The sequence below is a fragment of the Sapajus apella genome, unplaced genomic scaffold (genome assembly GCF_009761245.1).
Source record: "Sapajus apella isolate SASKATOON/1434 unplaced genomic scaffold, GSC_monkey_1.0 scaffold80, whole genome shotgun sequence".
Lineage (NCBI taxonomy): Eukaryota > Metazoa > Chordata > Mammalia > Primates > Cebidae > Sapajus > Sapajus apella.
This window is the reverse complement of record NW_022437020.1, coordinates 7,632,899-7,655,057: the sequence shown is the minus strand read 5'-3', so window position 1 is coordinate 7,655,057 and position 22,159 is coordinate 7,632,899. Positions and strand designations below refer to the sequence as shown.

The 22,159-nt window shown below is 43.0% G+C and overlaps 1 protein-coding gene across 7 annotated transcripts in view; it reads left to right on the top strand.

Annotated features, from left to right (window-relative positions):
* The window catches only part of TTC23 (tetratricopeptide repeat domain 23), a 101,883-nt gene that overhangs the window by 75,168 nt on the left and 4,556 nt on the right, over window positions 1-22,159 (top strand). For 4 of the 7 annotated variants that reach the window (XM_032252827.1, XM_032252826.1, XM_032252825.1 and 1 more), the window contains exons 9-11: window positions 1,271-1,398; window positions 6,867-7,016; window positions 16,876-16,998. In XM_032252827.1, coding sequence (XP_032108718.1) covers window positions 1,271-1,398; window positions 6,867-7,016; window positions 16,876-16,998 — 401 coding nt within the window. The remainder of the gene's footprint in view (window positions 1-1,270; window positions 1,399-6,866; window positions 7,017-16,875; window positions 16,999-22,159) is intronic. The other 3 variants (XR_004261151.1, XM_032252829.1, XM_032252830.1) reach the window with 1 other exon arrangement.

Below are 22,159 nucleotides of genomic sequence, written 5' to 3'. Positions count from 1 at the left end.
TGGGCTCAAACAATCCTCCCACTTCAGCCTCCTAAGTAGCTGAGATGACAGGTGCATACCACCACATCTGGCTAATTTTTTTTGTATTTTTTCTATTTTTTGTTTTGCCATGTGGCCCAGGCTGGTCTTGAACTTCCAGGCTCAAGCGATCCTCCCTGCTTGGCCATCCAAAGTGCTGGGATTACAGGTGTGAGCCACCACGCCCAGCCATAATCTCGCTTTCTTAAAGTCAGCTGTGCCCTATAACATCAGCTAATCACAGGAGAACTATATCTTCATACTCACAAGTTCCACCCATAACCACAGGGAAGGTGCTGCAGAAGGGCAAGGGTCATGGGTCATTTTAGAATTCTGCCAGCCACACCGGCTTTTTGCAGGGAGTTGCGTTCAGCCTTCCACCACAAATGGGCCTCAGGCTTCGTCCCTAGTCCTGCTCAGGCTTGGAAAGCCCCAGTGCTAGAAGATAGACCTTTCTTCTTTTCAAATTGATAAAAAATATTTTTTATTGCATTTTAGGTTTTGGGGTACGTGTGAAGAACATGCAAGATTGTTGCATAGGTACACACATGGCAGTGTGATTTGAAATGCCAGATATAGGTGATGGGGAGGAAGGAAGATAGACCTTTTTTCTAATATGCTCATGGGCCGTTCAACCTCAGCTCCCACTCACTTCTCTGGCTTTCAGTTCTCTCATCATTTTCCACACCTGAGGTTTTCTTTTTCTTACTTTGAAGATTGGCATGCATTAAAAAAATTTGTGTTATATTATAACCAGTATGTTGAAGGATTTGGAATGATTGGGGTTTTGAATGATTTGTTCCCTCAGCAGCATGTCAACAATATTTTCCGCGTTTCAGAAATATGTTACAAGCTTATACTTCGAATCCATCAAAATAAGTGAACTCTTAGAGTCCTACCCTTAGTAAGGAGTTACTGAAGTTATAGGAAGAATTAATGGTTGATCAACCTGAAAACTTACCAGTGTGTTCAGGTCTGGATCATAGTCTCTTCTTTTGCAGTAACTTTTCTTTATGTATCACCAGGAAAGCTAGATATATGAAAACTAAGGAAAGTAAATTACAATATCCTTTGAGACCTAAATTCTTTCCAATGAAACAGGCAGTTTAATGGGCAAAGGACAGTCTTAACTGTTTTTTCTTGTCCCAATACCTCTTTTTAAATAGCTCAACACTGCTAACAGTATATTTATTCTGTTTCCATTTCAAATCTGTAAGCAGTTTTCAAAGTTATAATAAATGCTTTTCTTCAGATGTAGCTGAGCAGTATTTTCAAGAGAGCATGGCTCATCTAAAGGACTCTGAAGGGACTGGAAGAACCAAATTTCTTTCAATTCAAGATGAATTTTGCCATTTTCTACAAATGACTGGACAAAAAGAGGTAAGTGAATTTGGATCACAATTGTCTCATTATTCACAGGTGATATCCAAAGGGCTACTCCTACACTCTGCAAGCATCCATTAAGCACCTACTGTGTGCAAAGCATGTGCCAGTCTTTACAGGGACACATAAATAAGGCTAGGGGCTCCTTTCAGTCAGCTTTCAGAGATCCTTGCTCTTAGAAGTTGGAAACTTTATGAGAATATAGATTGTCATGCCCACCTACAAAAGATCCTAAGGAATAGAAACCTTGAGAAGCCTGCTTATTGAAGTCCTGCAGATGTGGCTGGAATTGTGTGGCAGTTAGTATGTCTGATCCCTCTCTCCTCAGTTTGGGTAATGAATGGAATTTGCATTATCTAAGGAAAACTACGTGGTGCAGAAGTTACAGCTCAGTCTTTTAGTATTGGTTCATACAAGTGTGATTTACATGGCTTGTAAAAATAGAAAGAGATCAGACTTTATTTTCATTGGTAATTAAACCCTTGGGAACATATTCCTTGCAAAGCCTAACACACTGTGGCTTTATTTGTGTGTGTGTGTGTGTGTGTGTGTGTGTGTGTGTGTGTGTGTGTATTAATACATATATATATATACAGTTGCCCACAGATACTGAGGAACAACTATATATGTGTGCATATATGTGTATATATATGTATTGTGTACATATGTATGTGTGTATATATTTATGTACATTTGCTCACACCCTCTTCTCAGCCCATCTATGTCCTGTTTACTCTTCACTCCTCTCCGTTAAGCTTTTCTTTTTTTTTTTTTGAGATGGAGTCTTGCTCTTTTGACCAGGCTGGAATGCAGTGGTGCAGTCTCAGCTCACTGCAACCTCCACCTCCTGGGTTCAAGCAATTCTCTGCCTCAGCCTCCTGAGTAGCTGAGATTACAGCCGCTGCCACCATGCCCAGCCAATTTTTTTGTATTTTTAGTAGAGATGGGCTTTCACCATCTCCACCAGGCTGGTCTTGAACTCCTGATCTCGTGATGCATCCTCCTCGGCCTCCCAAAATCCTGGGATTACAGGTGTGAGCTACCATGCCTGGCCTCCATTAAGCTTTTCTTATCAGAGGTTAATACCATCTCAGTTTCCTAGAAAGCCACACATACATACATATATACACAGTACGTATATGCACACAAGCATACATATAGTTGTTCCTCAGTATCTGTGGAAGATTGGTTCCAGAACCCCCATGGATACTGTAATCCAAGGATGCCGAAGCCCTTGTATAAAATGGTGTCATATTTGCATATAACCTAGATACGTCTTCCTGAATACTTTATATCATCTCTAGACTACTTATTATGCGTAATACAATGTAAATGCTATGGTAATAATTGTTACACTATGTTTATTATTTGTATTGTTTTAATTGTTGTATTGTTATTTTTATTGTTTTTTTTCCCCATATTTTTTTTATCTATGGATATGGAGGGCTGACTGTGGTTTTTTTCAACTCTATGCTATCATAGCAAATCTCAGAAATGAAAACTTTTTATTTCCCTTGCTGTCTGTTGACCTCCTCCCCCACCATAGCTCTTTCCTTATCCTTAATCCCCTCTCTGCCCCCACTTCTCTCAGTTACAGAGCACAGGCTTTTATGTAGCTATACCCATGTTTCTCAGGCCAAAGTAGGGCTGCAATCACCATGACAAATGGGAGTTTCAGGATTTTTCTGGGTCACCCAACCCCAGGGAGAGAGAGGGGCCTTCCAGGGGCCTCAGATTCCCTCCCTGTCCCCCCTCACGTCTCTAGAAGTCTTATGGGGAGAGCTCAGGTCAGAAGAATGGGTAAGTCTGCCCCCTCATGCCCCACCCCATCCAGTTCCTCAGTTATTTTTTCCTCCAAAATATGTCTTGGCTACATCCACTGTTTTCCATCTTTAGTCCCGCCACTCACCATCTCTTTTCTGGACCACTCTAACAAGTTCCTGTCTCGCAGTTGCTTTTTCCATGCTTGCCTTCTTCTAATCCACTCATAATAAGGAAGCCGTGCTGATGTTTCCAAAAAGCAGATCTGACCAGTGAACACTCGTTTGTAAAATAGTCCATTGGCTCCCCGATGCCCTCAGGATAAACCAGAATCCTGACATGGCCCACAGTACCTTCCACGACCTGGACTCCACTGACATTTCCAGGCTCATTTTTGCCCCCTCTCCCTGATCCATGTTCCTGCCACACTGGCCTTTTCAATTCCCACTTCTGGGCAGTGCCAGCTTCTGTTTCCTCCTTCTGGAAGTCCCTTCCTCATTCATTAGGCCAATGCCAACCCATCCTTCATTTCTTACCAGTTTCTCTGATTCCTCTCCCCAGTCTTCATTAGATATTCCCCATTATTCTTGCTTACGGAATCCATTTTATGTCATCAAATATGTGTAAATATATATTCATGTGGATATTTAGCATCTGTCTTGCAACTAGGCTGAACCTGTGAGAGCAGAGACTCCCTTGCCTGTGCTAAGGGTGATGAGCAGAGAGGTGGATGCATGTTTCGCCACAGGCCAGCTGACTGTTCTGATTCCCATGGGCCATGCATCAGTTCCCCTGTACTGTCTGGCTTCTCACCATAGTGTCTTGCTGAGTCAGCCGATGCTCAGTGTCATGATGCTATGCCTCACTGTCTTTGCCCAAGTCACTCAGATCAGTGTTGATCAAAAGATGCACCTCACTGTCCTAAGTTGCCCTGGAAGATTTTAACAAACTGGCTCTTTTCATTCTAGGGCCACTGCCAGCCCATCCAGTGCCCTTATGAGAATAGAAAAAGCTGATCCTTCCTCAGGTAGATACTGCCCATGTTGGAGGGGACCATAGGCTGGATTTCAGCCCTCACTATGCTCCTGCCAGGCCGCCTTGTGTGTGGCACCACCCAGCCAGCCAAACATGGCAGCCTCATGCTGTTCTCACCATTTTGTTGCAAGCCTCTCACTGTAGGTTCTAGCAGGTGTTGGCTGACTAGGGCAGGGCGCAAGGACAGTCCCAGAACCAAGAATGGGGCTGCACTCAGGTCATCTCAGATGTGCCCATAGCCTACACATGGGCACTGTGGAACATGATCTTTCGGAGGAAATGCTTTTAAGGTAAAATGTAAGTGCAGGTCACTCTGCCACAGGTTAAGCTACTCTTAAGGGTTTATCTTCTAGTTGTGCCACTCTCTTGCTCAAGAATCTTCTCTGACTTCCTCAACCTGGCTACTCACTGGCCCTCAAAGCCGTGTGCTTCTCCTGTGCTCCCAGGTGCCCACACCCTCTTATCAGCCTACCTAAGTCCTCTTTACTTTTCACTCCTCTCCATTAAGCTTTTCCTATGAGAGGTTGATGCTGTCCCAGTTTCCTAGAAACCCATGCCATTTAACTTCCTGCACATCTACCCCTAGTTTCCCCAGTCAGGCTGTAGACAGCATCCAAAGTGTCATTTGGGAAAGAGAGTCTCTGCGGGTCTTCTTCCCATCACAGGCTCCTCTAAGTCTGACAGTCAATTCCCACCAGAACATTAGCAAACCCAACACTCTCATCAGTCTAAGTTCTTGCTCTCAGAAGTTGGGAGATGTGATGGGCTTTACCCTCAGGCAAGTCTAGGTTTAAATTCTAGTCCCTCATGTACCTCAGTGGGGCCCTACTGGTGAGTTACACGATCACTCTGCCTCTACAGAGATTCTTCTGTCATCTGAGAAATTGATTTCTGCCTCATCAGCACCTTTAATGTGGTTCCCCTACCCCAGCCCTAGCCCCTAACTTGTATTATTGCCAACAAAAGGATTAAAGGCCTTCCTTGCCCTTCTGTTTGTGGAGCGCCTTCTGGACACCTTTGGGGTGGTGTATGAGGAAGCCCCCAGGGTCCCTGCCGTATTTGGCAATTCAGTTCAGCATCCATGCTCTGCAGCTATATCGTGCCTTCATGTAGAAGATAGTAGACGAATTTCTGGAGAAAGTGTGGGGCATTGACATACTTTAATAGGGTTTTCCCCCATATATCTTGGTGTCTGAAGAAGCCAACATCAGGACATGCTGTGTTCTGACCAATTCATATTTTTTATTCCATGTTATAAATAAATTGGATAACCCAAGCAAAATGTCATGTCATGTTGGAATGTTTACTTTCAGTTTCCTAAACAATTTGCTGTCAGACTAGGAAAGCCTGGAGTGTGTTCAGGACTTTCTATCCATAGATAAATCGCTCAGGCATGCTATATTTTCACTTCTGTAAGGATGGCATTGTGGACAGAGAAAGAAAAGCATGGGACTAAAAAGTATGAAAATTAGGCCAGACACTGTGGCTCATGCCTATAATCCTAGCACTTTGGGAAGCTGAGGCAGGTGGATCACTTGAGGTCAAGAGTTCAAGACCAGTCTGGCCAACATGTTGAAACCTTGTCTACTAAAAATACAAAAATTAGCTGGGTGAGGTGGCAGGTGCCTGTAATCCCAGCTACTTGGGAGGCTGAGGCAGGAGAATTGCTTGAACCCAAGAGGTGGAGGTTGCAGGGAGCTGAGATTGTGCCACTGCATTCCAGCCTGGGAGACAGAGAGACTCCATCTAAAAGAAAACAAAAACAAAAACTCCAGATTTTCAGATTTCCACCTGCTATTGTAAAATGGAAGATCTGCTGAGACAGATTTTTTAAAAAACGTATGAAAACTACGGGCTGGATTCAGATCTTAGCACCATCATGAGCTGTCTTACTCTAAGCAAGTTTTTTAACTGCTCTGTGCCTGTTTCCTCCTCTGCATTAATGAGGATTAAAATTTTACCCATCTAAAGAAGACAGCAGCTATTAAATGAGATCACACACAATTGTGTGTGTTCAGCACAATTTCTGACACATAAGGACTGATCCATGTCAGCTTTTGTTCTTGCTACTCAAATGGATTCCTGTAATGTATGCAGTCTCTTTTCATAGTTTACACCTTTCCTCACACACGTGTTGTTTCCTGACTCCTGTTCAACCAGAGGTGATATGGCTTGGCTGTGTCCCCACCCAAATCTCATCTTGAATTGTAGTTCCTACAATCCTCATGTGTCATGATAGGGACACTGTGGGAGGTGATTGAACCATGGAGGCGATTACCCCCATCCCGTTCTTGTGATAGTGAGTGAATTCTCACAAGATCTGATGGTTTTCAAGGAGCTTTTCCCTCTTTGTTCAGCACTTCTCTCTCCTGCTGCCCTATGAAGAGGTGCCTTCTGCTATGATTGTAGGTTTTTTGAGGCCTCCCTACCCATGTGGAACTGTGAGTCAATTAAACTTCTTGGCTTTATAAATTACCCAGTCTTGGGTATCTCTTCATAGCAGCATGAGAATGGACTAATACAAGAGGAAAATAGGCTCAGCTCATGAGACTACCACACTCATTCCTCTAAAAAGTGAAAATACACAAGTTATGTAATTTTCATAAGTGGCACTGATCCTAATCGGCCTTTGAGCTTGTTAACCAGACAGCTTTTTATTCCTTTCATAGAGAGCAACCTCCATCTTGAGAGAGTCCCTGGAAGCCAAAGTGGGAGTATTTGGCGATTTCAGTCCCGAGGTGGCAGAGACATACCGGCTCCTGGGAGGAGCAGACCTGGCGCAGGGGAACCACAGTGGGGCCCACAAGAAACTGAAGAAGGTAAAGCTGGAGCCAGTGCTAACATGAGACTAGGCTCTCCCTCCCCTCTCCAAGGTCCTCGTGGTGATTCTTTTACATGAAACTTGAGAAGTAAGTGGCTTGTTTAGACAGGATGACATCACTTTTTCGGTAGATCTAAGCTAATACTTTTTGGGTGAAAGATATAGTAAGCCTCTTAGACATACATGTTTTTTAAATGAATTATCAATTATTTTTACTATGCAAATATTTTTAAATTTTTACATAGTATAATTTATCAGTCCTTTGTGTTTATGGTGGTCTCTCTGTATACTGAGTTTATAGAGGAATTCTCTAACATTTTCTTCTATTGTCATTCTTCTTTTTCTTATTTTAAATTTGGAGTTTATTTGCGTGGATGACATGAGGAATGGATCTAATCTTATCTTTTTTCCAAACGGCCACCCAGTTGACCAGCACCATTTCATTAGAGAGCCCATCTATGCTCCAGTGACTTCATATCACACCTTTGTCATATACTGAATTTCCATGCAGACTTAAGTCTATTTCTAGATTTCTGTTCTCTTTCACTAGTCTTTCTGTTTATTCATGTGCCAATAATTCATAGTTTTAATTACAGAGATTTTATAGAATGATTTAATATGTGGTTAGTAGACACCCCTTACAGATTTTCTTTTTCTAGAATATCGGGTGGTCTAGCTATTCTTCGTGTTTATTTTTCTACATGAATTTTTATATCAATTTGTCTGACTCCATAAAGAGTTTGCTGGTATTTTTATTGCATTATTTATAAATAAATTTTAGGAGAATTTACAACTTTGTGATATTGAGTTTTACTATCCAAGAACAAGAGGTATCTTTCCATTTCTTCATGCCTACTTTTATGTCTTTCAGGCACATTAGGAAGTGTTCTTCATACAGGTTTTGTATATGTCTTATTAAGTTTAATTCTAACTATTCAATCTTCCTTATTATTATCTGGAGATTTATCTACTGCTATAACTTTTGATTTATTTTTGCATATATGGACCCAGTTGGTTTCTCTGTGTAAATTTTATATCCTGCTAATTGCATAATTATTTTATTGTTTGAGTTAATTCAATCTCCCAGATTTTTTTTAGGTATTCTATTACATCATCTGCAAATAGACTTAGTTTTACTTTATGCCTTCCAGTTCTTATGCCTCTAATTTATTTCTTTTGTCTAATTGCATTGGCTTATATCTCCAATAAAATAATAAACAGTAGTAGAGATAATGGGCATCCTTGCCAGGTTCCTGATCTTAATGTAAATGCCTCTAGTGATTCTTCATTTAACAGATGCTGGTTTTAGAACTAAGGTTTATGTATTTCATCATGTTAAGAAAGTATCCATCAATTTCTATTTTCACGAATTTTTTAAAATTAAAACTAAATGTTGATTTTTACCAAAGGCTTTTTTCAACATTAGTGGAGATTAACAAATGATTCTTCTTAGAGCGTTTAAATAAATCACAATAAATAAGTTTATTTCACACTACCAGAGATTGGGTAATTTACAAAGAAAATAAATTTATTTCTTATAACTCTGGAGGCTGGAAAGTCCAAGATCCAGGGGCTGGCATTTGGCAGGGGCCTTCCTGCATCATCCTTTGGCAGAAACCGGAAGGAAATGAGAGAGAGAAAGGAAGAGAGAGAAAAGGAGGCCAAACTCAGCCTTTCATAATGAAACTACTCCCAAGATAACAGCATTAATCTATGCGTGAGGACAGAGTCCTCATGGCCTAACCCCCTCTCATTGGGCTCCATCTCTCAACAGTGTTGCAGTTTGGATTACAACACATGCTTTTTGGGAGGAGCATTCAAACCATAGCAGATGTTGATTCTGTATGCTAACATTTACTTTAGGATTTTTGTGCCAATATTTGTGTGTATTATTTGTTTAAGAATCAATGCTATATTTGTTTATAAAAATAATTTGGAAGTTTACCTTACTTTTCATGCACTGAAAGAATTTATGTAGCTTTGAAACTCTGTAGTCTTTGGAGATTTGTGTCTTCTGTGGCATCCTTTAGGCCGGGTGCTTCTTTTGTAGGGAAATTCCTTGACAGTTTTCTCTATTTCTTTTACCAAAAGTGGTTCTGCCCTAATGGGGTCATTTTGGCAAACTGTGTTTTTCTAGATAATTATCCATTTCACTTACATTTTCAGATTTATTTGCATGGAGATTTACAAAGTGGTCTCATGAATTTTAAAACTTTCTACTTTTTGACAGTTATTTTCCCATTATAATTTCTTCATTTTATATTTGGGTTTTCTCCCTTTTTCCTTGACTTAATTTGTGGCTTGCCTATTTTATGTTAATTTTTTCAAAGAGCCAGGATTTTAATCCCATAAATCCTATTCTCTATTTCATTAATATTTGATTTTATCTTTATTATTTCTGTCCTTGTGCTTTATTTTGCTTTGCTATGTTGAAATTTTTTTTCTATCTTTATGAGTTTGGAATTTAACTCATTTGTTTTCATTTTATTAATCTAAGTGTTTATGAATATGAAATTTTCTCTTATTGCTCTAAATGTATTTCATAAGTTACATCATAGGCTTTTATTATATTAGTTAATTTCAAAATGGGGAAAACCTGGGAAACCCTAAGTAACATAACTGATCAAACCAAAAGAATTAGCTTTAGTTCTGAGGGGCTGTCCTATAAGTCAAGTGTTTTTCTCTTCTTATGAATTTTCTGATTCTGCTGCAAAAGGCACCAGATTTGGTAACATGTGTTGCACCTATTTGTTAATGAGATGACACATATCCATTATCAGTTAGTTAGCAAATAGTTACTGGGCACCTTCAATAGGCCAGACCTGGGGGAAAACAGTGACCAAGACAAATATGCTCCTTGTCCATGTGAGTTCCCAGTCTAGCCAGGAAGAAGTATATTAAATCAATCATCTCTAATAATTTAAACAATTGAGGGGGGATGGAGACCGCAAACCACCATGGCATGTCTGTACCTATGCAATAATCCTGCAGGTTGTAGGACGTGCACATGTACCCCAGAGCCCAAATACAATAAAAAAATAATAATTTAAACATTATCCATGTGCCAAAGACCAATTTGATGAGGGAGAGATGAGAAGGAAGCTAAGGGTAGCAGGTGCCTTGCATTTCCCCATCTATCACTTCCATATAGTAAGAGCCAATGCTGGCCAGGCACGGTGGCTTATGCCTGTAATCCTAGAATTTTGGGAGGCCAAGGCAGGCAGATTTCTTGAGACCAGGAGTTCGAGACCAGCCTGGCCAATACAGCAAAACCCTGTCTCTACCAAAAATACAAATGATTAGCTGGGCACGGTGGCCTGTAATCCCAGATACTCATGAGGCTGAGGTAGGAGAATCACTTGAACCTAGGAGGTGGAGTTTGTAGAGAGCTGAAGTAATGCCACTACACTCCAGCCTGAGTGACAAAGACAGACTGTGGAAAAAAAGAGCCAGTGTTTTTTGAGTGGTTGTTATACCACTGGCACCAGGTTAAGAGATTCCTGTATATTAATTCATTTAAACCCTACAGTAACCCTAAGAGTTGGTATATTAGGCCATTCTTGCATTGCTATAAAGAAATACCCGAGGCCAGGTGTGGTGGCTCATGCCTGTAATCCCACCACTTTGGGAGTCCAAGCTGGGTGGATCACCTGAGGTCAGGAGTTGGAGACCAGCCTGGCCAACATGGCAAAAACCCATCTCTACTGAAAATATAAAAATTAGCTGAGCATGTTGTCACACGCCTGTAATCCCAGCTGCACAGGAGGCTGAGACAGGAGAATCACTTGAACTCTCAAGGTGGAGGTTGCAGTTAACCAAGATCATACCACTGCAATCCAGCCTGGGGGACAGAGCAAGAAAGACTCTGTCTCAAAAAAAAAAAAAAAAAAGAAAAGAAATATCTGAGACTGAGTAATTTATAAAGAAGTTGAATTGGATTATGGTTCTGCAGGCTGTACAAGCATGATGCTGGCATCTGCTCAGCTTCTGGGAAGACCTCAGAGAGCTTTTACTTATGGCGGAAGGCAAAGTGGGAGAAGGCACATTGCATGGGGAAAGCAGGAGCAAGAGAGAGAGAGTGGAGCAGTGCCACATACTTTTAAACAACCGGCTCTCATGAGAACTCACTCACTGTCACGAGGACAGCACTAAGAGCATAGTGCTAAAACATTCGTGAGAGATCCCACCCACAGGATCCAATCACCTCCCACCAGGCCCCACCTCCAATACTGGGGATTATAATTCAACATGAGATTTGGGTGGGGACAAATATACAAACTACATCACTTGGATACCTCTACTCTGTATTTACAAAGAGGGAAACTGAGGCTGGGAGAGACGTGTCTTGGCCTTGATCACATGGCTCAGAGTTGTTGGAGTGAAGATTTTTTGCATATTTAGTAGAGACAGGGTTTTGCCGTGTTGGCCAGGTGACCTGTATCACACAGAATATACCGTGTAGGTCATCTGGACTTCCAGGTAAGACTTGTTTTGAACAAGGGGTTCCTGGGCTTTGAAAATGTTTGGAAGCAAATGGCACAGTGGGTAGAATGCCAAGACCAGGACAGCAGGAGTCTTTGGGTTGCCACTGAAACTAGCTCAGGTATAAAGGGGCGTCTGTTGTCTTGTGGTTTCCAAATAAAGGCTTGTGATTAGCTGCCACGGTACAGCTGAGCGTCAGCCAGACTCATGCCAGGAGGACTCTCTTTGTCCAGGAACTTCTTGCTCCTCTCTGCACACCATCCTCCTCCTCTCTCATGGCAATGTCTTCCCTCAAGGTGAAGATCAAGGCTGCCAACACTCGAGAGTTTTACTTTCTGTCCCTGTGTCTTTTCTTGTCTCAGCTTGAAAGACCTCAGGGAAAGACTGACAGGCCTGGCTAGAATCCAGTGCCCACCCTGGCTCAGTCACAAGGCCAGTTGAGTGGTAAGCTATAAAAACATGGTGCTTCCAAGGTAACTGGATGACCTGGGGTGGAGGTGACACAGGAAACACTACCCTATAGTCAGAAGACCTGGGACAGGGTTGCCAGCATCCCTCCCTGTTTTGGGCACATGTGCAATGAATACAATAGGAATGAAGTGATACCTTCCCTTAAGAATGTCCCAGACCAATGATGGAGTTACAGACTGTAACCTCCCAAGTATATTACCTGCTCAGTTCCATGCTGCAGGTCCATACTGGGATCTATGGGAGGGAAGAGATTTAGGGAAAGTGTCCAGATAAGTAGTCTTGAAAAAGACGGTATAGGCTAAGATAAACGGGAATTCCCAGGCTGGGAAGTGGGATAGAAGAAGGATGCTTCACAGTCAGGAGAGCAAAGTACATGTAAGGGACAAAAAGCAGCTGAAGCTGGCTGGCTGTAGGGTTGCTGGTGGGGGAGGCACAGGGCAAATCCCTGAGGCCAGGTTTGCCATGTGAAGGAGCTGAGACTTGATCCTTTAAGTCAGGGTCCCAAATTTATGGCCCACAGGCCAAATGTAGCCCTCCACCTACTTTTGTGTGGCTCTCAAGTTAGACATTTTTTACACATGATTATTTGCAACCCATTTGATGATAGGGAACACTATCTTTGAACTTCAAGCAAGTGAAAAGTTATCCTTCCCCCAAAATGAATCTGTTTTACTCATTAGTAGAACTGTAGAACTATATTGCCGAAACAAGTCTGTGTTCATTATTATATGTCAAATTTCATCAAAAGAAATTTGTGTAAATTTGTCTTCTCTCCTGTTATATAAGTGCTGTACCTACCTAGTAGCCTCAGCTTTTTCTCTTGGACTATTAGGCCTACAATATTTACCGTACGGCCCTTTGCATAAAAATTTTCTGAGCCTTGCTCTAAGCAGCTGGGAGGTTGGAGGGGATTCTAAGCAGGGCACAGCAGGTCTAGAGTTTTCCTTTGGATTTTTTTTTCTTTTTAATTACTATGAGGATAGTGTTGAGGATGGAATGGAGTGAACCAAGAATGGAGACGAGGACTCTGTTTTCTTTGTCCTCCTTCCATCCCACAGTTTTAGGGATCAAATGAGATGAACTGAGTGACGCTGCTCTAATGAGCACCAGAGACTGCCTCTGTGCAGGCATGCAGGCTGCTTAGAAGCTTTTCCCACCATCAGCACCTCCGCAGGAGGGAGGAAAACGCAGAGCCAAGGCATCGCCTGCCACTGGGAATCTCTACTTTCCTTCCCCTCCTCACATCTCCTCTGAAGAGGGTGGATGACATCTGGAAAAACTCTTCCTAGGGTTCAGCCCAGCCACTGCACCCCAGGCAGGGGAAGGACTTCAGAATGGAGGAGGGTGGCAGATGATAACAGAGGTACACAGAAAGTTGAGCAGGGCTGCACAGGATCACACAGACTTTCACATTGTCACCGCTGGCTCCCAGTGAGGCTAAACTGGTACTGTGTGCCCCACCGCACACTCAGGGCTAGGCTTGCTGCCAGGGGCGGCTCATACATCATTCGTCATCTTCACAGCAGCCCTGCAGGTCAGACCTGCATAGCTCTGTTCAACAGAGAAGGGGCTTGCGGCTCCCAGAGTTAAGCCAATGGTATGTGGGCAGGTTACTCTTATATAAGGCCCGACTCTTCCTCTGTTCCAGTGGCTCACCAAGCATGGGTCTTTAGCCCCTGCATCAGGGTCATCTTCTGAATCGGAGTCTCTGGGGCAGGGGCCAGGTGCCCAGGATTCTGCATGTTGGCCAGTTTCCTAAGCAGAGACTGAGGATCACTGCTCTGGGCCACACTGCCACCTGAGAGGCAGCCCAGCTTCAAGAAACTATCAGGGTACAGCACCCTAAAGCCTGTGGTAGAAGTTGGTGACCCCTTTTTCCTTTGGTTTGGCCTTGTTGACCATCAGTCCTGAAAACTATGGCCCTGGCATCTTAAAGATACCTGACTGCTGGACTCTGAGAGAAATAATGGGCATTTGTATTTGTGAAGGTTGTGTACTGTGGTGCACACAGTTCTGATCTCCACTTTTCCACATGTACCTATCTGAGAACAGGCTGGCTGCTCTGTGAACACCAGGGCACAAACAGGGACTTGAAACATGCTTTTCACATCTGCTGCTGACTAGAGTTTCTCAAATGCCATATTTAGCACTGGACTCTGTGAAGCCAGCAGTTCCTAAAGCTAAACACTGCCCGCCAAGTGTTTCTCTTGTTTTTGTCACAAAAACAGCTGTATCCCCCAAGTTTTCAACTCAGTAGCAGGAACTCACTGAACAGTGGCTTTTCCAGATGTACCCTCCTGTGCTGAATGGTCCAGGCATGCACCTACACGCATGAAAAACAAAAAACAGGAAGGCCCAGGAAACAAGGCACACAGCAGGATTAAATCACCAAAAAGGAAACCGTATTATTGATCTGCCTTTTAAAGGCATCTGCCTGCAGGGGAAAATTGCAGAATTCTTCTGGCTCCAGATGGAAATTTCCACAGCTAAAGTGCACCTACTTGTGCAACATGGAAACCTGGTTATATTCTAGGATGGACATCATCACCAACATTTTTGTCAGGTGAAAGGCTGCAGAAAGAATTCCTGAAGGCTGCTTCATACATGGGAGCATCTCAGGAGTATGCAGAGCCCAAGGACAGTGTCAGGTCGGATTTGGGTCCAGTCTTCATCTGGCCTCTATATTAGGCACTATCTTCAGCAGGGTTCAATCCACTGCCTCACTACTTTAGCTGTGAGCATTAAACATGTCCAGAAAAGAATAATATAATTTTATGTGGTCCCTTTCTTCAAAAAAATCAAAGCCCACTAAAATGAGTCTTTTTAAGAAAGGAGTTAGAACATGGTTTTTTATTCAGAGGTTATGGGCAAGAAAGCCAATGCTAGGAAAGTCTTTTTTTTTCTTTTTTCTTTTTTTTTTTTTTTTTTTTTTTGAGACAGAGTCTCACTCTGTTGCCCAGGCTAGAGTGCAGTGGCACAATCTTGGCTCACTGCAACCTCCACCTCCCAGGTTCAAGTGATTCTCCTGCCTCAGCCTCCTGAGTAGCTGGGACTATAGCCATGTACCACCACACCCGACTAATTTTTGTATTTTCAGTAGAGACAGGGTTTTACCATGCTGGCCAGGCTGGTCTCGAACTCGTGACCTTCTGATCCGCCCACCTCGGCCTCCCAAAGTGCTAGGATTACAGGTGTGAGCCACCGCGCCCAGCCTAGGAAGGTCTTATGTAGTCATAGGTCAAGACTAGAGAACAGGCCATCAATTCCCTGCTGTGTTCTGGCCATTCTTTCAAGCAGGCCAATACACACAGCCTTCTTAGGGAAGGCCACGCTTTACACAGAATTCATGCCCTATAATTCCATCAGTGGCCCACTTCGTTTTACTTTCCCTTTAGCATATTTGGTGTTTTCCTTATTGCTTTGGATTTCCTGGCATATTTGGTGTTTTCCTTGTTGTCCTGGATATACCAGGCAATCCAGAGCCAAATTTGAAGTTCCCACAGAGCCACCCCACCACTCCACATTGTTTTCATGTGTAGAGCCTCATTTGTTCTCGATCCTGATTTTTCTAATCATCTTTGACTAACCCATTGTTGGACTGCAACAGCCCACTTTTTTCAAAGAGAAGGTCATAATGACATTAATTGCATATAAAAAGTCTTGTTCTTGGGTTGAGAAATGTGCTTAAAGTCTCCCCAAGCACTGCTGACTTGAAGATGTTTGTAAATCAGTTTATCTGAGAATTAGAGCCAATTGTTAAAGGGGTAAAGGTCATTCATTCTTAACTTCTCTTGGTAAAGAATGAATTTGGAGGCTGGGCGCGGTGGTTCCTACCTGTAATCCCAACATTTTGGGAGGTCAAGGTGGGTGATCACCTGTCAGGAGTTCAAGATCAGCCTGGCCAACATGGTGAAACCCCATCTCTACTAAAAATACAAAAATTGGCCAGGTATGGTGGTGGCATACCTGTAATCCCAGTTACTTGAGAGGCTGAGGCAGGAGAACTGCTTGAACCTGGGAGGCGGAGGTTGCAGTGAGCCGTGACTGTACTGCTGCACTCCAGCCTGGGAGACAGAGCAAGACTCCATCTCAAAAAACGAGAATGAATGTGGAGCCTCCCTTGCCCACTATAGTCTGGGTGGGAATGAGAATTCTAGTTCCCCTGGCCACAGGCCTCCCTGGCATCATCAGCTGTGGGGAAAAGGCACCTTCCTGAGCTTGGACTCCCCAGCTATGGCACCCAGGCACAGTGCCCCTCCATGTTTGCTATCCCTTGGAAAACACAGATGAGTATTGTACACAGGCTGCCCACTGACAAGGCTACATTTGCTGTGGAAAAGCTCCTCAAACATCAGAACTCCGACCATGGCTTGGTGAGTACACAGTGCCTCAGAAGGTCATCAGCTATCCACAAGGTCTGCAGGGGTGCAGAACTGTGGGTCTGGACAGACCTGAGGCTGTCCAGAGGTCTCGTACTGGCCTGAGGCTCACTAGCAGTTTTTCAGAGCTTTGCTGGAAACAGCAAGCTTATGGGTACATAGCCAGGGATGGAGGGAAAGGCAAAAGCTCCTATTACGTAAATCTAGCGTATCCTTAAACAAGTTGAAAAAGCAATGGTCAGGAATGGTTGATGTGGGTGGCACAAACTCAGGAAGGGCTGCGACAGATCACTGAGCTCCATTTAATAGGGAAATTTGCCAAGAGAAGGCAGCTCAGAAGGCCCAGCTTTAAGAGTCTGCATCCCTTCCCTTGGCTGGCTCAGAAATAGGAAAATCCAGCCTTTATGCAAAAAGCCGGCTCTCCACTTGAAAAAGAAACCATAATTTCTATGTGGGTACACAGCAGGATTTCTCTGGATAGCAAGTCCTGCCGATGCATTTATTTTCTAAATATTTGTATTGCAGTTGTCATGGAGAAGGATGACGGTAGCTTGTTCCAGTACAGTGGCCAAGGGATGGAGCAAAGTCATGGGGGAGTCGAGGGATGTCGATAAGGACATAGAACCCACAGGACTTGGCATCCTGGAGGTGAAGAGTGAGGGAGACAGCAAGGATGACTGTCACGTCCCTAGGGCTGGCACCCAGGAGACAGTCGGGGAGAGCTTTCTGAAAGGGTCTGCTCTGAGGAGCTATGCAGATGGCAGTGCCTGGACCTCACCCCCTTTCTCCTCCATCTCCTATTTCCCTGCAAACATCAGGATCCCCCTTCCCACCTCTCCTGTGTTTCTCTCATGGGAGGCTCCCTACCCACCCACTGGTGTGTCAGTCCTCAGGTCTTAGGATCAGTGGCCCTCCAAGTAAGGGAGCTGCAGGGCTGTGTGTGTGAGAGAGACAGACAGAGACAGAAAGAGAGACAGGCAGAGAGACAGAAAGAGGATGCAGGGGTACATTCCCTCAAACACTCAGAATTCCTTCTCCCTGTGAGCCTACCCCCACCACCTCCCTCCGTCCCCACCACCCCCTTTCGTCCCCACCACCCCCCTCCATCCCCACCACCCCCCTCCGTCCCCACCACCTCCCTCCGTCCCCATCCTGCCTTGTTTGTTCTTCACCTGCTGACTTCCCAGACTTCAGGTCTCACTCCAGTCAGTGTCACCTCCTCACAGAGGCCTCTGTTTGGCCCAGGTACCCTCAACTGACCACCGCCAGCAGCCCCCCGGTATTCATTCATAGCCCTGTCTTCTTTTTCTTTTTTCTTTTGAAGCTCTTACCACAAGTTATTATGAATGTTTATTTATATATTTTTAAAATTTCTGTCTCCCAACTCCATTGGAATCCCCCTGAGAGCAAGGTCCACTTCTGCCCATTCTCCACTCCATCCCCAAAGTAGCCACAGGGTTGGCGTGTTGCAGGTGTTCAGCAGACACCTGCTGCAGGAAGTGGCGAATGTGGACAAAGACACAGGTCCAGCCGGGACAAGGCTGGTTTCTGGGCGGCTCAGAAAAACCACCCACTACCCTGACTGTGCTTCTATAGGGGAAGGCTGTCTGTTTAATTACGTTTTGGTTTATTTCTTCAATTCCCCCAAGTTAGTCGTTTCTGCCGGCCTTGTAATGGTTGGTAAATGAAAACACACTTGTATTTCTTTAAAGATTTATCACATTTCACGCTTCCACGTAGTAAGGCTTCTGAAGTCATCTTTTCTCTTAGTATCAGCCTTGAGAATTGACATGAAAACAGAAGCACGATTTTCGAGTTTCTGAGTAATTTCTCCCCCGTGGACATAATCTGGCGTTGGATAATGTGTGTAAAGAGGAGTAGTGATTTCAGATCCTCAGTGTTACAGCATTTTTTATTTATTTATTTACCTTTCTTTAGCTTTGTTTTTCCTTTCATGTAAGTACAAAATACAAGTAATAGCATGACCAGCCTGGCTTGGAAGCTTACCAGGAATGAAGAATATGCCTCTCTCAGTTTTCTGTTACAAAGTCATGTAGTCTTGTAACTTAATGACCCTTTAGTTGCAGTCCTTGCTGCACTGTCTCTATTAATAAATAGGTTTTGTTCCATCGGTACCTTCATCATCTAAAATTCCTCAATAGAAGTTATGATGCAATTCTGGGACCTTAGGCAGGAGGTTAAGGGAGGAAGGGAGACACCAGCAATCTACTTCTGTGGGATGCTGCTATGAAAATGGCCCTGAGTGACAACTGCACATTTTCACAGATATCCCCAAAGCAGAAAATATTCTTCCTGAGTTTGGGTATTCAATTACTGTGGGTCTTTAAATGAGAGTATACTGAGTCATGTAACCCTAATGCCATAGCTGCCACTGAGCCACCCCTGTGTCCACAGGGGGAAGGGTGTTACCTCAAAGGCACCCACAGCTAGGAAGATGGCTAACTGATGGCACTTATCAGCTTTCTTGGCTCCTGGGCTCCTTAGAATCGTAGCTTTCAAACCTCAAAGTCATGTCAAAAACAATTCTGAAAGTTTGCATCAAATGCTTAAGATTGTCTCTTTCCAAATGATTCCTAGGAGAAAGCAGCAAATAGTGAGCAGCAGTCTTTCTCCTGTTGAAGTCTGGACTGTAATTTCGAGTTTTTAACACCACTCCCACAATGGAACTTCCCTAGCAGAGGTTTTAGTAACTGATGAGTTACTGGAGCCCTAGGGTCCAACTGTGTCTTCAGTAGTCTAAAGGCCCCATATAAGAATTTCCCAGCTTACGTGTTTGTTACCTAGTTCATCATTCACTCACTGAGCAGCTATTACATCTGCTTGTGTGCCAGGGTCTGTGCAAGACAGACATGGCCCCATCTGGGGACAGCCTGCAGGCTGGTATAAAAGCAGACATTCCCTTTTGTTTTCCTGCGAGGGAAAGAAAAGCTCCCTGTTGGATATTTAAGGAATAATACAAACACAAGTGACTTCTCACAACCCCGCATATAAAATCAAAGAGAATAACAGCAATGTAATGGCTCCTAAGATTCATCTGGACACTCAGGAGTTCAGTTTATTGTTCACTTTAAAGAAAAGTGAGAAACACCCCTTAGTGGTTGATTTCAAGGAGGAGCATATCTGCCTCTCAGAAGAATCTGGGGAGCACGGAATACCTTTATTTATGGTGGAGAATGTTCTGTCAAGGTCTGGCGACTTCTTTACTTAGCTCAGCTAGATGTTTACAATGCCTGGCTCCAGTAGGTTCAATTAGCATTTATTGACTTCCTGTCTGTCAATGCCCATGTTTTTAGCAAAAGAGTCAACACACCTACTTCACACAAAAATGCTTAAGTAAATTTAGATAAGAGCAGCAGAACGTTGACAATTTCAATTTATGTTTCTTAGATAAATATATAGCTTTATAAAAAATTTTCTAGTAGAAGTCCGTAACGGGTTATTTTGCTATTGTAAAAAGCTGTCTTTTGAAGAGTAGTTCAGTAAATGGATGACCCTTTTTTCCAGCCTTGGTGCCTGCTCTTGCACTGTAATCACACAAGAGGTGCATGAGGGGCTGAGGATCTGTTTCTGGCTCCTAGTTGACACCGCTTTGCATCTCTTTTCACTTCACCTGGAATTTTGGGCAAATCTTCTTGTAAGGATAAGTAACCTTAGGGGGAAAAATCTATTAATACCAGGAAGAGAAGAGTTTTGACCAAGGTCTAGGGGTAGGGTAGGGATGGGGCCCCCCTCTCCAGGGCTTGATTACTGAAAAGGATCTCTTGACCCATCCACAATCTTCCCTCCTAACTCCACTCTCTCTACTAACATAGTAGTGAAAATGCTCCCAGTGAAAATGATCAGTACACAGGTTTGTAACAAGTGGGCGTGGTTAGTAGACCCACTGAGAATTTGCGTAAGCACTGCCAATTGCCTTCTCATTCTTCCTGGGGATTCGAGAATATTCAGCCAATGGGATATTTATTTCCCTAGAGAATGAGGGGCCAAGGAGAGGGAACTTCAATCACCAAAGGAGTAGGATGGAAATCCTCCCGAGTATTAGATTTTGAAGGCAGTCTGTTAAGGCAGAGTGAATTGAGACCTCAGACAGTCTCAACTAACTGTTACAGTGTCAGTAAAACTCTAATGCCACAGTGAATGAATTAACGACAAGCAGTGACAACATCACCTCTCAAAATGTGCTACATCGGAGGCACTCATAAATATATAAACGCAGGGAAGTCTGGGTGGCTTTAAAACTAGCCCTGATCTTTTACACCGAGTGAAGTTATTTCTGGGCAAAATGAAGTCTATTCTGGTAAGAAGTGTTAACCCTGGAGAGAGGGGCCTCTTGCTGACGGGCGGCAGTGGGGGGAAGCATCTTGCCTCTCTTGCTCTCTGGCCCTTTCTGAGCACCTTCTCCTCTGCCAGGCCCAGTGTGCCCAGGCTTCCAATAGCTGTAACCCAAGCAGGGTGCTGGAAGGGTTTTCATCAGGTACCATGGGTGTCAAAAACATGTCCCTGTCCCCTCCCCTCAAAGCAACAGAGCTTTGTCAAAGTTCATAAATTTCTAGGGTCACAACAACCTAAAGCATTAAAGCAACACTGGCTCAACCCCATGGAATGAGCAGTTCAGCCCATTGCCTAGGCCAGGCCAAGACCCCTGTGCAGATTTAGAAAGTCAAGGGCTTGTTGACAGAGGGACAGGGATCCTTGCCTTTGTAGAATTTGAATTATGCATTGAATAAAAGAATAGAGTTTACTACTTCTTGATACTGTATATTTCTTAGTCAAATGACTAAGAAATAGTGAATATTTTGTTATTTTAAAAGTCCTGTCATATTCTCATTTGATAGTTCCTTTTTTTCAAAGGACAACCACATTCTCAGTTTGAAAACCACATTCTGAATTCCGTGGCCTGAAACATGCAGACAGTTTTTATATTTTCCACAGCTTGTAAAGACAAAGGCATTTGGCTGCCTGTATTTTAATTTTCCTAAGACCTAAAAGTGGTTGGCAGATCAGAATGAATAAACAGCCTTTGGTAGTAAGTCCTCAAACCCTCACACTTTTTTTTACTCAAGCTATTACCATGTAGAACAATTCATTCAATCTTTTAAAAATGTATTATGAAATATTTCAGATATGCAGAAAAGTATGGATAACATAACAAAGACCTTGGAACTCACTATTCAATATAAGAAATAAAACATGACCCATCCAGTTGAAGTCCCTGTATACCTGCCAATCCCCAGATAGCTACTTTTCTGAATTTGATATCATTCCCATGCTCTTATTCTACTATGGTTTTGTTTTGCATGTTTTAAAACTTTATATAAATTATATATTATGTGCATTCATCTGCAGTTTTCTTTTTCCCCTTGACTTTGTAATCATAAGATTCATCTATGTGGTTATAAACACACATACATATCTCAAACATTTATATATCATATACATAAGAGATATATATATATATCACAGTTTACATATTCATTAGTTAATTTTTCACAAAGTGGCTATACCAGTTTGAATACCCACTATCATAAAAGAATTCTTGTGGATTTGTATTTTAACAAAGCTTGGTAGTTATTGTAGTCTGATGGATGAAGTGGTACCTACCTCACCGAAGTTTTAGTTTGTATTTATGGTTATTAATGAAATCAAGCATGTTTATCATATTTCAACTCTTTGAATAATCTGTTTATATCTTTTGACTATTATTCTATTGAGCAGTTTGGTATTTCTCGTTACCTTACAGGAATTCTTTATATATTCTGAATGTTAAACCTTTCTCATTTCTGTGCAC